We start from the raw sequence: 18,039 nt of genomic DNA on the forward strand, positions 1-18,039 counted from the left end.
CTCCGAGATCAAGACTGTTGGCTTCTCTCCTTCCCCTGCTGAGGCGGGGGTCACCAAGAGAGTCTTGCGATGGTGGGAAGGGAGGGTGAGAAATGAGGCTCCTAACGGAATTGAGATCGCAAGGGTTCAGAGGAGATAAAGGAAGGATTTAGTGTATTATTTGGCACGAAGAGTCTTCTGGACGCCATGATAGAGAAAGAGACAGAGGTGAGAGATAGGCTCATTTCAAGCTTATTTCAACTAAAATAGGTTGTGGCTCGGCTTGGGCTCGATCTTGCTCAGTCCAACTCAATCCGGCTTGACTTGAATGAGGCTTGATAATAGGCTCATTTCAGGCTCGGGCTCAGTCTGACCTGGCTCGAGTTGAGCTGAGCCGAGCCTGAGCCCAATTCTAAGGCTCAAAATTATTTTCGAGCCGAGCCTGAGCCGGAGCCAACTCGCTCAGGCACGCCAATCATGGTATCACCAAGACTCCTAACAGACCACCTCTATGGGACGATCTACCATTAGCAAATGGTCTTCCAGGATAATCTATCATGAGAAGTCACCTCTCAAAGAAAACCTGTCATTATAGTTTTAGCTTCATCCTAAGAAGCACACAGGCATGGGACACGGATACAACATGATAAGGACATGATAATATTGCAAATCTTAAAAAAATAAAACATGACAAATTATGACACGACAAAATAAATAATTAAAAATATAAGTTTATATATATACATCTACAGAAATACTTTGCTATTATAATGTACACACACTGGCATGCATAATCTACTAATGAGAGAGAATCAAAGTTTGCACAATACCACAAAGATCTCATAACAAATGACATATCATAATGCTAATGCATGACAATACAATTCAATATAATGATTTATGAGAATAAATGAGTATTGAGTAGCATCATTTTTCTCTTTGCACATTACATTTACAGGTTGTAACTTGTAAGATTGCAAATTATTAATATAATGGACAAATTACAGATCTGTGATTTTTGCACTAATCTAAACTAACATTAATTTTCTCGGATGCACTATTTGTGATTTCTGCATTGCATTTCAGCAGCATATGCAGAAAATTCTGAAATAGATGAGTTCTGTTTTCTGCTTTAAATTCTGCAGCATATGATAAATCTCGTGTCCAATGAGTGTCAATATCTGACAACAGTCAGACACAGATATGGCATGCTATTTTAAGTGTTCATACTTCCTAGGCTCCAGGAGATAGATCTGACACAAAGATCATATGTTGGATCTCATGTCTTGCAAGACAACTTGGTGTTTGTCATGTCATAGGCATGGTATTCTTCTTTTCTTTCGACAGTCTTGTAATTTCTTTTCAATCATCTTTATTTCCTTCTATGCTAGTTTGCTTTGTTTTTAAATGCTTCCACCACCAATCAATTCTGGCTTTTAGCACAACAACCTACTCCTACTATAGTACACATTGTGAGCCATCTATCTTATCGTCTAAGGCAACATGGTATATGGATATAAATAGAAACTCATTAGAGAACCAGATCCAACTGCATACATCCAACTTAGGAACCCCAGCAAGATTAGTGTGCTTAAAAAGAACTAATAATAGTGCATATTAATTGTTACAATTGGGTTGCAGAAAATAAATTCTACATAGGGAACACTGCAAGATAACTTACTCCTGCAAATGAATATCTAGGATGGCCACGAATATCCAATCAAAAGTTAAGCATGTAAAGACTAAATTGTTAAGAACGCAATCTTAGAGAACAGTAAACCTCAATGAACTACTACTTGTCCTTAAATGGAAATAAAGAAGGTTCTTTAAATCGAAAGAACAATAAAGAATTCATGCTTCCACCTAGTGTGTTCCCCTGAAGAAGGTATGAGACCAATTCATTTGTATGAGTCTTGATGCCAAGGCATCTCTAGTAGCCCATGGTGCTATCCCTTTCATATTGATTTCATACTATTTGATTGTTATGTTTACTCTACTTTCTGTATTATCTATATCTACTCCAATCCTTTCATATTGATTTTATACTATTTGATTTTTATGTTTACTCTAGTTTCTGTATTATCTATATCTACTCCAAAGGACTAGGTATATTGTAGTATTGAAGGATCATCTTTCTTCCCAGTCTCCATAAATGATTCCAGATTCACAGGACCATGACTGATACACTTGCTAAAAGAAGTTGCAGCAGGTATTTACCTTCTGTTTAACTAAGTACAGGCTTTGAAGCCTGACTTTATCTTCATCCCCAATTTAGGTTTCATAGTTTAATACAATCAAAGACTCCAAAACTCGGTATCGGGATTGGGATCAGCCTCCGAAAAAACAAAACGTATCAGCCATCAGTATCAGATCGGACTATTTTTAAATTACAAAAAAATTAAATATTATTTTAAAATACAGAAAAAATTTTAAAAATTTAGAAAAAATGACAAAAAATAAGAAAATAATAATTACTCACATATGAAGCCTAAAAATTAAAAAATATATTTACTTACTAATTTTAATGAATACTGAGTTAGCTCTCCTTTCTCTTCCCCTCTCTCTTTCTTTTCTTCCCTCTCTCTATTACTACCAAGGCAAAAAAAAATCTAATTTTTTCCTTCCTTCTCTCTCCCTTCTCTCTCCCTTCTCTCTCTCTCTCTCTCTCTCTCTCTCTCTCTCTCTCTCTCTCTTATGCAAGGCAAATTTTGTTTTTCTGATTTTATTTTTCCATTTCTTCTCTCTCCCTCCTCTTTCTCTCTCTCTCTTCCTCTCTTATTGCCTGAGGGCAATTTTTTGTCTCTCATTTTTTTCTTTTTGTCTCTTTCTCCCTACTCTTTTTCTCTCTCTCTTCCTCCCACTCTCTCTTATACTCCCTCTCTCTCTCTATACTCCCTCTCTCTTTATATACTCTCTCTCGTCTCTCTATCTAACTCTCTGTTAAAATCTGCTGCAGTAACAAAGATCCAAAGCGAGAGAGAAAGGATAGAACGAAAGAGAGGAAGAAAAAGAGAGAGGGAAAGGCTATAGAGAGAAGAAATGAAAAAAAAAATAGAGAGAATAGAGAAAAGAGAGGGAGAAAGAAAAGAGAGAAGAGAGAAGAGAGAAGGAGAGCCGTATCGGGCGAGATCAGCCAATCTGGCCGATACCTAGCTGAAACCAGTCACTAAACTGGTTCCTGCCCTGGATCCCGATCCATTTCAGCTGATCCCAACTTAGAACCATGGTATAGTCCCTTATTCTCTGTGCTAAGTTTCTGCGTGAGAGAAGCTATCAAATTGTTTGAGAATCCACCACTCATTCATGGAAAACACAAGATATAATTTGATGAACACCTTAAATTTTATCAAACCTCCCAATGAATTCTAGCTTCTTCTAAAAAAAGCTCTCAATATTGATTTATAATTGAAATCATAAATGAAACAGTGTGCATTTCAGTTGTATGCCCCATCTTCTCATAGCGAACCACACAAGAGTCTAAACTCAAAAAAGACTGCAGCAATTCACTAATTTCTTTATTTTCAGTAAAAAGAAATTGCAAGTAAGAAGTAACAACAGAAGAAAGATGAGAAGGCTGAGTTCAAATAATTTCTTATGCACTTACTTCCTAACATTAGTCGGAGATGGCTCAGGAATCAATGCCTCCATGTATGCCTCTGTTAATTCCCTTCTGCGCTGATGACCCATTATTGAAGTAAAAGCTGCATAGCTTTTCCAAAATGCGATAGCAATAACAGTAAGATACAATGCCAAGGCCCCAACTCGTCTTGGTTCCAATTTCTCAAAGTCCTAAGAATAACAAAATTGGACATATATACATATTAAAATAACAAGGAAAAAAAATGTAGACTTAAAAATTAAGAAAACTGTAAGAGATGTTAACCACCTATACTTTACTACTGCATTTATCTCATGAATGAAGGATGAAGAAGTAAATAGATAAAATAATGATAATAAAGGGTTATCTGATAAGCTTTGTATTAGTCAAAAGACTGAAAACAAAGAAAACTCATACTTTTGTTAGTAGAGAAGGAATTTTGTAGGAAAACCCTCAGGTTTGATCCTATAATACATATTGGCATTAATAAAGAAATCTCCATAGATGGCTATGATCAAGGACATGTACAAAAAGTAAATATTAAGGCTTGTACTAGTCGAAACAAAGGAAACTCATAGGTTGGTTGTAAGTAGATTTCTGAAAAAAAAAAAAAGTGTAGAAAAAACATCAGGTTTGACCAGATAATACATATTGGCATTAAAAAAGAAGCGTTCAGAAAATAGATGGATGTGATCAAGGACATCTACAAAAAGGAGGAGATGACTGCTCAGTTGTCTCACAATGGAGGTGGCTGCAGTAGGCAGTAGCTGTGTAGCAGGCAATGGCTTTAGCACTGGGCGCAGAGATCCACCAAAACTCAGGAGAAAAAAAAAGAACAAAAGAACAAAAAAGATAGAAAGATGAGAGAAAAAGGAATAAAATTGTGAAAAATCAGAAAATTATGTACCTAGCATTATGGTATGTCAATTCCTGCATGATCAACATCAATAGCTTCTCAATTGCCAACCATAATGCATAGACCCAAGCCAGGAGGTGAATTGGGCAGCAATCAAAGATTTTAGGAAGTTCTTTTATAAACATTACAGAAAAATGCATATGCAAAGAGGTAGTTCTTAAATATTACCATTCTAACATCTCTCAAAATCACTATAATATCAGCAGTTTTCTGAATGGTTAAACATTCTCAGTAGTTATCTGCAAACACAAAATCCTGTAAAATCAACAGTTTATTTCAGTGGAGCTTGTGATTTTGAAGGACACTTACTTGCCTAGGATTGTAACATTTCTATTCCAAAAGTAAATCTGATCATTTCAGAGAGACTGAGAGAATGACTCATAGGTTAGGAAAGATGGGTTCTATAGCTAAAGTATTGGCCGTGGACTATAATTATTCGAAAGTCGAAACTGTGACACATTAGCATATCGCCTGACCTAAAACAACTAAATTTTGACCAATACACTATCTTCTATACTTTATCTTCGTTTGGTCAAAACAAGCTGAAACACAACCTAAACAAGACGAAGCTCACCCTAAACAAGCTAAAACCAGTGAAACTCAGTATTAAACTCGAGTTAGAATCAAACCTAGCCTTTTCCTGGATCCAGACTAGTTTCCATCTGTCCCTGAAATTGATCCATTTTGGCAGACAACCAGAATCATGAAGATTACGGGCGATGCAAACAAACTATTATGTCAAGCTATGTTTGGTGAATTTACATTATATTATTTGAAAATATGAATAGCAGAGGCACAATCTTTGGTTGTCAAACCAGCAAATAGTCATTGAGAACATACTGCATAATATACATTCTGCATTCAATGCAAAATATCCTAGAATCCCTGAGAAAGCAAATTGGTGAAACTGGAATTCCGAAGCAATTAAATTCTACTGGTCCAAACAGGGTGCAAGTGGTTGAGAACTTGCTTCAACCGACAGAAAAATCCAGAAGTAATTAAGATGGTTCAGAAAAATCATCAACAATATGATATGTGAAGGAATGGAAACAATACTTCTTTAACACTAAATACTTTCACATAGAAAACTACTAATATAGAATATGTTTTAATATATACTAATATAGTATACAAAAATTCAAAATAATCTCCCCACTTGCTCTCTCTCCTTTCCCCTCATGTCTCATTACTCTTTTCTTTTCAAAAGTAAAACAATTACCTAATCTCTTATCCACTAATGATTAGACACTCTCACATCTCCATTTTCTCTCTTCCTCGCCAAAAATCACCATGAGAGAACTCTTCATATCCTTCCACTCTTCCTCCTTTTCCACTTCATTCCTCTCTAAACCAAGATTTCCACTTGTTGCAGGCAGAATAAGCCCTCAACTTCCCCTGACCTCACCAACCTCAGCATCGTAGGCCCTTTCATCTCCTCTGCCTACCTTCTCCCCAACCTATCTACCATTTCTTGGCTGCAAACTCATGTTTGCGAGGTGGACAATGCATCGCCCCGCCAAGGTGGCCGCCTCAAGCGCCATTCAAAACATTTATCTTTCTTAGAATCCATCTTTGCTAGCGGTGAACATGGGTCAGTTTAAGTTCGACCCAACCCATTACCCAATCCGAATTGGATCGGATATGGATGAAAAAATCTTTTTTGATCCGGATCCAGATATGGATAGGCTTTTAGTTAAATATCTGGATCTGGATCCAGATACATAAGTCTTTTTAGAAAAAGTTGGATCTGGATACGGATACGAGTATAACTAATATATTCAGATTTGGATTCAGATAGCGGATATCCGATTAACCGCTAATATAAATACCCCTACCAATTCAATAATCTAAGTTACCTAACCCTCAACTCACTGATTATAACCTAACTCTCTCCATCTCTTTCCCAAATCGACAGCCACCTCCACAGAAATCTCTCCTCGCCATTACTCGATCGGTCGTTCACCATCTTTAACTCCTCCATCGTTGCCATCATCATCTTCAACTCCTTTTCTGTCACCATCATCATCTTCAACTCTTTCTCCGTCGGCATCACCGTCTTCAACTCCTCCTCTATCGCCATCATTGTCTTGAACTCCTCCGTCGCCATCACCTCTCCAACCTCTCCACCTATATGATTGCCTCCAACTTAATGCAATTTACTTTTGTAGCTCGATTGTTAAGTCGGTAGCTTGATTCTATTTAAATTGGCCTAGTTTTCATCACAATAGTGAATCCTTGTTAATTCAGTAGCTTGATTGTTAAGTTAGTATTTTACTTGTTCAAGATCTCTTCTCTAGCCTAAAAAGATTTGAGAGGTTCCTTGTAGTTTTCAATTTTAGGAGTTTTCATTTAGCTTTGCTTCCTTATTAAGTAATGTTTATTTTCTTTTTTTTCAGATTTTGTTTTAATTTTAACAGAGGAAGTTTTATCTTTAATTCACCATCCACACCACCAATTCACTTGGATAGGAGATTCACTGTTTTTTTTTCATTTGAAAAGTACTTCCCAGGTATGTATATTATTAAGTTGTACTACCATTTTCTTTCACTTCTCAAGCCAGTTGCATTTACTAAGTGATATTGGCATTTACAAAAATAAAAGCATGCTGTCACTACATATTCAGACCATGACCTCTTTTCTCATATTCAGGCCTTGAGAGGTGTTTGTTTAAGTTCAAATTTTTAAAATAGAGTTAGAAGAGCACCTGGCCCATTTGCTTGTAGCTTAAGAAGTGAGGACTTGTTGTGATCGATTTGGGTGTTACAATTAATGTATTGAACCTATGTTTGATCACCTTATTTTGTACCTAAGAGTTAAGTTTTGCTTTGATGCAAGTGTTGTTGTTAAGCACAATTTCCATTTTAACATGGTTTGGTTAACTCAAAGTTCTTTGAAGTCCAAAATTGGTTGTGGATTTGCACTGTACAAGGGTGTGATTTGTTCTTTTGGTAATAGTAGGGGAGAGTTCCTAGATATGATAACGATTAGATTGCAAAATTAGTCTTTTAATTTGATAATCGATAGCAAAAATGAGCCATGAAAAGATACAAGTATTAGGACCAAAAATATGGATTCGGATGTGGGTTGAGCACTATTCAATTTGTATCTGAAATAAAAATATAGATTCAGATGTGAGTTGAGCACTATCTGATTTGTATTAGATCTGTTTTCACCCCTAACCTTTGCTTTATGCTACTGGACCATTTGAGTAAGGGTCAAGAAGATCTTATTGAGGAGATTGATAATTCATACCCATGAATAGAGAACAACTAGGATTTTGAAAAATATAAGTAGCTGGTTATTTGGTTATGGCTCATCAATTACTGATGCGGTACAAAATATATTAAGCTGATCAATTGTGCCTGTGTAGGAGGTATATACATGCTCCAGATCTCCTTGCTGATATATTTGCCTTCCTTGATTGGATAATATCTACTTTTAAGAGACAAGTGCAACTTATGCATTGTATAGACTGGTATATGTGCTTCTTTTGCAAAAATGTTTCAATGCAATCTAATAGTAAATCATATTACCATCGCCCGACTTAAACCAATAGTTTATCTTGCCCTCAGATATGCGCTGGAAATGCGCGAACTATTTCTCAGACAAGAATGAGAATGGAGCTAACATGACAGACTCATAAAATCTCATTCCATTTTCCATATTAATATCCAAAAAACTTATCTTTTCAAGAGGAATTAAAACTGCCACCAAAAAGAAACGCACCTTCCAATTCTCCCACTTATTCCATTCTATGAACTCCGGAAACACTTCCGACCTGAACCGATCCACCGCCGCCTGGCTCTTCTCCACGGCATCCCGAACACCGCCGAGCATCTCGCCGGCCTTGAGATTCGCGGCGTCGAGATCAATTCCGGTCTCCTCACGTAGGTACTCGCCGAATCTTGACCGGAACCGCTCCGACCCGAGGCGAATGGACTCGGAGAAGTTTCGCCACGAGAACCGTGCCGGGCCATCTCCCGCTCCCGAAGCGGAAGCTTGGGGAGGATACCTCCTCCTGCAGGAAAGCTTCCTTCTTCTTCTTTGGGTCGGAAGAGAAGGGAACGATTTCGAGAAGAGGGAAGCAGAAGAAAATGGAGGGGATAGTGTGGAAGGGATTGCCGCGAGCTCCATTTCTCAGTCCGAGAGGATGGAGCGGAGATACGGGTTGGATGGTGTGGGTTTTGGGTTTTATCGTGCTCCTGCCGCTATGGAGATTGGAGGATGGTTGCAGGCACGTGCGCTGCACTTGATTTTCAACTGTGAGTGCAGTGAGTGTAGTGAGTGTAGTGAGTGGATTTTGGAGTCGAGCTCTGTCCAGGCCTAGTAGATGCGATGATGTTTAGCTTGAAATTGATTTTGAATGTAGAGTTTATAATCGAGAGTGGCCTATTTAATTTTAATTCAAGTGAACTTTAAGCATATTGTAACCTTTAACGAGCCGCTCAATAATAATAATAGGCATAAAAAATAATTGGTCAGTATCTATAAACTTTTCAGTTTTTTATTACAGTTTTACCTTTATCAAGGCTATTCTTGCGCCGCTATAGAGAGTATTTTCATGTATTTTAGGTATAATAAAGCGTGGCTTATTTGATTTCAATTCAAGTCAATTTAAGTATGGGTGGGGTGGGGCTTCGTTTATAAAGGCCTGATCTATATTTGGACCAAGCATGTGGGCTAGAGTAAAATAGTATATTTAATATAATATTTAATTATATGTCTGAGTTATAACTAATAAGTATTAGATATATCAATTGACTAATCCTACTCGTGAGCCACGACTCCTCATCTTCTTTTTCTCACATTACATAAAAGAAATTATCACTTTTTGTAACAACCTAGAACTAAAAAAAAAAATTGTTATGAGCATGACGTGGCCGGCCACACTATGGCCGGCCTCGTGCCCACGCAAAATGGGAGTTGCCTGGTGGCGCCACGCACCCCCTAGCATCGCCGCAGCCATCTGGTTGCGGCAACTGGCCACGGCGGGCCCCAGCGCCGCCACCAACTCCCCACTGCCTCTCTCCCCCTCTCTAAATCTCTCCTTCTTTCTCTCTCTCTCTCTTCTCGGTCTCTCTCTCTCTCTCTCTTTCCCCCTGCCGACGTCAGCCTGCAGCAGCCGCCGCCTCCACTGACGCGATGAGCCTCCTCCTTCCTCTTCTCTCTTCTCTCTTTATCTCTCTCTCCCACTCGCTTGCACTCTTGGGCTCGGGCTCGCTAGAGCCGAGCCGCCGGCGGAGAGGCCGACCGCGGCTAGCCACTAGCGGTTGGTGCCCTTCCCGCCGGCACCAAGTCCTCATCTTCCCTTCCTTTCTTCCTCTCCTCTTCTTCTTCTTCCTTCTTTCTTCTTTCTCTTTCTTCTTTTTCTTTCTTCTTTTTCTTTCTTCCTTCTTCTTCCATTCTTCTTCTCTCTTAGCTCCTTCTTATGCTTCTGCAACAGTGCTGGGCCCAGCCCACTGCTGCCCAGCACTGGTGACATTATTTTTATTATCTACTTTATTTTATATTTATTTATTTATTTAGGTATTACTTTCTTAACTAATACAGATAAATTATTTAGACATTAATTATTTTAATAATAATGTATATTATTCAACATGATGATTATTAATTATAATTAGTATAATTAATGATTAACTAGGTTATAAACTATTATGCATAAATATAGGTAATACTTATTTTTATTTAATTATGTATTTATATTTCTATTAGATTAATAGATAGTGTTGTAAATTATAATTATTAGATTTATAAACTGATATTCATAATATATGCATTTTAAGTAATCTTAACAATTTATTATATAATATCGTGTGTAGAATAAGATACTAGTCTTATTAATTAATTAATTATTTTGCATAATTTTGTAAATACTATATAACTTCTAATTAATCAAAATAGACTCAGAATTATAAATTTATTATAAATAGATCTTATCTATACTTATATCTCATTTATAATTATTTAGCTTTTACTTTATAATTATATATTTAGAATATTATAAATAAAAAGAAACAAACCTTTCTTCTTATGTTATAACTAGCATTTTATGATAATAATATAATTATTGTATTTGAATCGTATCTATAATATAGACCTAGTTATGTAATAAAAAATAAAAGACGAGTGATTCTAAACCTATTAAACAGTTATATTTTACTTGAATTAATTCTAATTAGATAAATGACTAACTTCATGATACTTAAATATTTTCAAACCCTAAACCTCCTTATATGAGACCCTGTGGACCCTCACAATGAGTTGATATTTGACTGACAGACGTGAGAGATGCGTGGTTCATGTCTTCTAATCAGACTATGAGTAATCTGATCCCCTAGACGTCTTTTTCAAATTATATTATATTATATATTATATACATGCATATTTTGGCCTCCAGCATTGTTATATAACTTTATCTAGAGATGATTAGATATTACTATACTATTATAATTTTATGTCCAGTTGATTTGTAATATGAGTATGCATGTTGTGATAGATTAGCATGAGTATGCATGTGTCGACTACATGATCGGAGACTACATTGCATTATTTTTCTCTTGATTCCTATTCTACCTAAATTTCTATTATGCATTGACTTATTATCGTACTATATATATGCATATAATCTGTCATTTAGAAAGAAATCATAAAATATGATTAATAAGATAGTTGATAAAAAGCATGAGGATACTCGAGTGGGCGCGAGGGTTAGGACGCGCTTGGTGGATGATAGTTCGCTTGACATAGTCGCAATCCTATTGGCCTTATGTCCGAGGTCGTTAGTCTATGTGCACAGTAGACATTCGGACACATGTCATTCGCTAGGTTATATATTTTGAGTTATTATCATGAGATTTCTATCAGCTAGAAGAGTGCCCGATCTGGATGGATGTTGATACCCTTAGCGGATAGCAAAGTATGATTATATTTGAGATACTCTTTGCGGATGGTAGAGTATGCTCTGAGCTTTCGGGCATAATGTTGAGATCGGGTACTGAGTATTAATAGGCTCCGATACTAATTTATAGGTTCTTGTACCAAATGATGAGATCTGGAACCAAAAGATCGGCTACGGAACAATTCCTTAAGATTTGAATTTATTGTAGGAAGCACTCCTCACAACTATGGGAAACTATTCGTCAGATATTCTCCAGTAGTTAGAAAATTACGCAACTAATTGGGTTGGATCCCTAACTTTCGGATCTACAACTTTCGTATTTACGCCCTTCGCATATTCGAATTGTAGCAGGGACTAAAATACGGAATAACGTGGGTGATGATGGTGATGATGGTGGTGACGGGTGAAGTGGATGTTAGGGTTATGGATGGGTATGGAGATGAGGGTGGATTATGGAAGTGATTAAGAGAAGTAGATGAAGGGAACGAAGTGGTCGAGACCCAAAGAAGAGGGGTCATTAGAAGCGAGGAGAAACCTTGCCAACGGTAGATGTAGAAAGATGGTGAAGAGGGAGGAGTCTAGAGAGAAGATATGAGACAAAAATCAATAATCCAATAGCATTATGAAGTTGGTTGCATCCACATATTTATAGAGGCTAGCCAACATGTAACAACCCAACCTTAAAAAAAAAAATTGGGCACGACGTGGTGGGGCGCTATGCGCCCACTGCCGCTACCACAGCCAACCGGCGGCCCTGGCGCCGTCGCTACCCCTCTTCCACCACCTTCCCTCTCTCTTTATCTATCTCTCTCTCGGTCTCTCTCTCACTCTACTCTCTCTCCACTCTCTTTCGCACTGCTTCCTCTCCTCGTTGCTAACGTCGGCCCACCGCCACCTCCATTGAAGTCGCCACCTCCCTTATTTCCCCTTCTCTTTCCTTTTCTTCCTCTCTCTCTTTCTCTCTCTCCCTCTCTCTTTCTTGCCCCGAGCTCGGGCTCGTCGGAGCCGAGCCGCCGGCGATAGGCCGGCCGTTGGCTGGCCAGCAACGGCCGATGCCCTCCCCATCGGCCCGGGTTCGCACCTACCTCCTCTTCCTACCCTTCTTCTCTTCTCTTCTCTTCTTCTTCTTCTTCTTCTTCTTCTTCTTCTTCTTCTTCTTCTTCTTCTTCTTCTTCTTCTTCTTCTTCTTCTTCTTCTTCTTCTTCTTCTTCTTCTTCTTCTTCTTCTTCTTCTTCTTCTTCTTTCTTTCTTTCTTTTTCTTTTTCTTCTTCTTCCTCGGCTTCTTCTCCTTCTTTCTGCATAGTGCTAGGCCGAGCCCAGCACTGATGGCAAAATGAATGAATGAATGAATTATTTATTTTATTTATGTTATTTATTTAAGTAATTTTCTTCTTAATTAATGCAAATAGATTATTTAGACATTAACTATTTTAATAATATTATATATTCTTTAATATAATTTATTAATGATAATTTTTAAAATTAATGATTAATTAGGTATAAATATAGGTAATACTTATATTTAGTTATTTATATGTCTATTAAATTAATAGATAGATTTTTAAATTATAATTATTAGATTTATATTCTAATATTCTTATGATATATATTTTAAGTAATTCTATTAATTTATTATATATTATTATTTTTGTAACAAATAAAATACTAGGCTTATGTATTTATTTATTATTTTATAAAGTAATCTCTAATTAATCAAGATATAATTATAGTTAGGTTTTCATCTATATTTATATTTATATTTTTATCTATAATTAAAATTTTAGCTAGTTATAAAGATAAGTAGAAATTCTAAAACCTTGTAAATCATCATATATTACATGAACGGATTTTAATTAGATGAACGGGTAACTTCATGCTACTTAAATATTTTTAGACCTCGAACCCCCTTATGTGAGACCCTGTGGACCATGACGATGAGTTAATATTTGACTGACGGACGTGACAGATACATAGTTTGTGTCTTCTGATCAGACAGTGAGTAGTCTTATCCCCTAGAGAGTGAGTAGTCTTATGTACACGCATGTTTTGGCCTCCAGCATGATTATATGACTTTATATAGAGATAATGTCATAATATTTTGGCCTCCGGCATAATTAGTATGTCATAATATTTGAAAATACCTATAATGTGAATCTAGTTATGTACAAAGTAAAAGAAGTGATTTTAAACCAAATAAACCTTTATATTCTACTTGAATTAATTTTAATTGGATAAACGACTAATTAATATTACTTGAATATTTTTAGATCCCGAACCCCCTTATTTGTGACCCCGTGGACCTTGCTAGCGATGAGTGTCACTCAGTTATCTAACGGACGTGAGAGATGCATGCTTGGTGTCTTCTGATCAGACTGTGAGTAGTCTTATCCCCTATACGCCTTTTTCAAATTAGGATATATTATATCTTATGTACACGCATGTTTTGGCCTCCAGCATGATTATATGATTTTATCTAGAGATGATTTCAGTCAAGCATATTTTATCATACATTTGATTAAGCTGATCTCATATATGAGTACATTGATGATATATAGAGATGATTATACTGTTTATAGTTTTTATGCGGAATGATCTCTATCATGAGTATACATGTGATAGACTAGCAAGAGTATACATTTGTTAGATACATGGTTAGAGTCGGCATTGCTCTGAGCTTGTGCATGATGTGTATCGAGTTTGGGGCCGGGTTACATGATTTTATCAAGTGATACCGCCTTGAGATACCATAATCAGATATTTTAGAGCAAAGATGAGGTAAGCTATAAATGCGAGACGGTATAGATGATAGTTTATATAGAAATTGAGTTGTATTAGTATTTTGATATTTGTACTATTTTATATTAGACGATGATTTGTATGATACAGGTCGAATTATGGCGTACTCTTGTATTAGTTGTTTTAGTTGTATCTTGATGGGTTGTTATGGCCTGTGTGGGTCCTGCCAGATTATGTAGTGGTTTAATGTATATTATTGTGGACTGGGATATACATATGATAACATGTTTATTTGGTTAATAGTATGATTTATCTGGTAATGGATTATGTGATTAGGGATAGGTTAGCAGGTTTTATTTGATGATGTCATGATTATATGTGCACAGGAGAATATATGTGCGTGATAGGCCCCGCCCGACTTGTCGCGTGCGCCTGACTTGTCGCGTGGGCGTGCACGTGCTCATGCTGGGTAGGGGCGTTACAATTCATGTGGTATTAGAGCTTAGGTTTAATGATGATCTGGCAAACCATCAAGTACACTAGTTGTCGATTTGGTTTAGGGTTATGTTAGTAGTCCATCTCAATGAGTTTGATATTAATTGGTTGTGATAGAAGTCTAGGTTATGATGTTGTGATTATTATGTTTTGATATTTGACGATATTGATGGAAATAATTTGAGACGTTGGTGATATTGATAGAAATAATTTGAGATATTGGTGATATGGATTGAAATAATTTGAGATGTTGGTGTACTAACAATTTATCTAAGAGACTAATGAATATGAAGAGGTATTACTAAAATCATGGATTGATGTTATAGATATTGAGGTGTCATAGTCTATGGAACGTAATACTGGATATATAGACTTGTTTATATGTTGCGATAAAGTGTAGAAATTTGTAAATATGTGGAGATATATATTTTGTACAGAAGGATTATTATAAGTAGATTTGAAGTTATCCTGAGCAAATATAGTATATTTTTGGATTATTGATCTTTTATGGATATATTTGATATTAGGAGATTGATGTAAAGAGATATATGCACATAGAGACTATTTTAATCTTTATGAGGGTTATAATTATGGATTGTGGATGGATGAGTAAGACATATAATGATTTTGTATAGTGGAAAAAAAATTATGTGTTGTGATATTGTAACGCCCTCGCCCGACACGGGCACATGCACGCCCATGCACCCACACGGCACGCGCGGCCGCACGCGACAGGGACCCGTCACGCACAGATACTCTCCTGTACACATACAATCATGCCATCATTAAATACTACCTGCTAACATATCCATAATCACATAACCCATCAGCAATCAAATCATATTATTAACCAAATAAACCTATTAACATATAAATATTCTAATCCACAATAATATACATTAAACCACTACATAATCTGGTAGGACCCACACGGGCCACAACAAACCATCAAAATACAACTAAAATGACTAATATAAGAGTACACTATGATTCGACCTATATTATACAATTCATCGTCTAATACAATAGAGTACAAATATCAAATACTAATACAACTCAATTTCTATATAAATTATTATCTATACTGTCTCGCATCTATAGCTCACCTCATCATCGCTCTAAAATATCTTCTCAAGATATCTCAAGTCACTATCACATACTACGTATATGAGGGGTTAGAAAAGAAATAAAGAGAGTCATGAGCAAAAGACTTAGTGAATAAACCTTACCCCGAATCAGTGATGTCAAACAGAGAGTAAATCATGTACTGGATAATATGAATCATGAAAAGCATCATGCTATGAATGAGTATATGAATATTCATCAATAATACATAAGTGAAAAATAGATAATGATGAGGGTATTAGAATATAAATCTAATAATTATAATTTATAAATCTATATATTAATCTAATAGATAAATAAATAAATAAATAAATATAAGTATTACCTATATTTATACCTAATTAATCATTAATTATAAAATTATCATTAATAAAATTATATTGAAGAATATATAATATTATTAAAATAGTTAATGTCTAAATACTCTATTTGCATTAATTAAGAAGAAAAATACCTAAATAAATAACATAAATAAAATAATTAATTATAACTTAATTAAATATGCCATAAGTGCTGGGCTCGGCCGAGCACCGTGTAGAGAAGAAAAAAAAAGAAGAAGTAGAAGCCGAGGAGGAAGACGAAAAAGAAGGAAAGCGAAGAAGAAGGAGGAGGAGGAGGAGAAGAAGAAGAAGAAGAAGAAGAAGAAGAAGAAGAAGAAGAAGAAAAGAAGGGGAGGAGAAGGAGAAGGAGAAGGAGAAGAAGAAGGAAGAAGAAATAGAAATAAGAAATAAGAAGAAGAAAGAGGAAGAAGAAGAAGACGAAGAGAAGAGGAAGAGAAGAAAGAGAGAAGGTGAGGGAGGAGCTTACGGACCCGGGCGGCGGGGGGAGGGCATCGGCCGCTGCTGGCCAGCCAGCGGCCGGCCTCTCGCCGGCGGCTCGGCTCCGACGAGCTCGGGCAAGAGAGAAAGAGAGAGAGAGAGAGAGAGAGAGAGAGAGAGAGAGAGAGAGGGAGAGGGAGAGAGAGCTTCTCACTGGTGGCGGCGGCTTTGGGAAGGTGGCGGTGGGCCGACGTCGGCGACGAGGAGTGCGAAAGATAGTGGAGAGAGAGTGGAGTGAGAGAGAGAGAGAGAAAGAGAGAGAGAGGAGGCGATGGAGGGGGTTGCGGTGGCATCGGGGCCTGCCGCGGCCTGTCGCGGCCAGCTGGCCGCAGCCCATTGGCAGCGACAGCGGCAGCGGACACGTGGCACCCCCACCACGCAAGCTGCATGCGTAGCTTGCATGGGCACGAGGCCGACTATAGTGTGGCCAGTCGCATCGTGCCCATATTTTTTTTTAGATTGGTTTGTTACAGATATAGATGATTGTAAATTGTATATAGAAAAGAATTTTTGGATGACTAGTATGATAAATTATGTTTGCAAGATACTTGTGTTACTAGGTATGAAATTTTGATTATATCGATAAGATAGGTGATTTAGTAGGGATATGTGTATCTAACAATATTGTTAGAGGATTAACGTCTCGCTTAAATATGTGAGTTGATTACCAAATAGTGTAATGAGTATAGGAAATATGACATGGATTGTGAGTGATGTCCCTAGTTGAGACGTAATGCATATAGTTTTGGATGACATGATAATAGGTTTGGTTAGAAGTTGCTAATGATGTGAATATGATTAGATGGAAGGAATAATAGTGGAATGAGTTATATAAGGTGATGAAAATACTAAGTTGATAGCCTCATGACCTATCTTGTATGATATTGAAGATATATGTCGATTATTGGTTTAGTTTTGGACATCGATTTAGAGGATAAGAATATTATAGTATGATGATCGTGTGTTTTGGGTGATGAATTTTCATTATAAATATACATACATATTATTCGTGATTATTAGGTGATATTAATAATGTTATAGAAGGATTTTAATGATGCTATAAGATTAAATTGTTCAGTATATGTGGTGCACCTTATATAGAGGATGTGATAGAATATTAAATTAAGACTTTTGAAGAAATATAAAATTTTAAGTGATTTAATTAGAAATAAAATATGCTGGTTTTTAATCGTACATGTTAAATTGAGGTATTATGTGCTTTTACAGGTTAGTTGTTTTGCTGATACTAATTGGAGAGATAATTTGATAGAGTTATTCATAGGGCCTATAGATATGGTTATTCATAGAAGGAATCATATTCAGTGTATCGATGGATGTTTATTATATTGCTATATGATAAACAGATAATAATGTATAGGAAAATGATTATATTAATATTTGTTTAACCATTGGCTTACATGTTCGATTATTACTGAAGATTATTGAGCGAGCCTCTAGAATGATAAGATTG

The 18,039-nt window shown here is 36.4% G+C and overlaps 1 protein-coding gene across 6 annotated transcripts in view; it reads right to left on the minus strand.

Moving 5' to 3' along the window:
- LOC140796863 (ATP-dependent zinc metalloprotease FTSH 12, chloroplastic) overlaps positions 1-8,663 on the minus strand; it is a 66,426-nt gene extending 57,763 nt beyond the window's left edge. For 2 of the 6 annotated variants that reach the window (XM_073150013.1, XM_073150014.1), the window contains exons 1-2: positions 8,220-8,662; positions 3,584-3,768 (exon numbers count right to left, since the gene is read on the minus strand). In XM_073150013.1, coding sequence (XP_073006114.1) covers positions 3,584-3,768; positions 8,220-8,627 — 593 coding nt within the window. In that variant the 5' untranslated portion in view covers positions 8,628-8,662. Of the gene's footprint in view, positions 1-3,583; positions 3,769-8,219 lie in introns of all 6 variants that reach the window. The other 4 variants (XM_073150012.1, XM_073150011.1, XM_073150015.1 and 1 more) reach the window with 2 other exon arrangements.
- Between the last annotated feature and the right edge of the window lie 9,376 nt (positions 8,664-18,039).

The sequence above is a fragment of the Typha latifolia genome, chromosome 10 (genome assembly GCF_019914945.1).
Source record: "Typha latifolia isolate L0001 chromosome 10, TyphaL0001v2, whole genome shotgun sequence".
Classification (NCBI taxonomy): domain Eukaryota; kingdom Viridiplantae; phylum Streptophyta; class Magnoliopsida; order Poales; family Typhaceae; genus Typha; species Typha latifolia.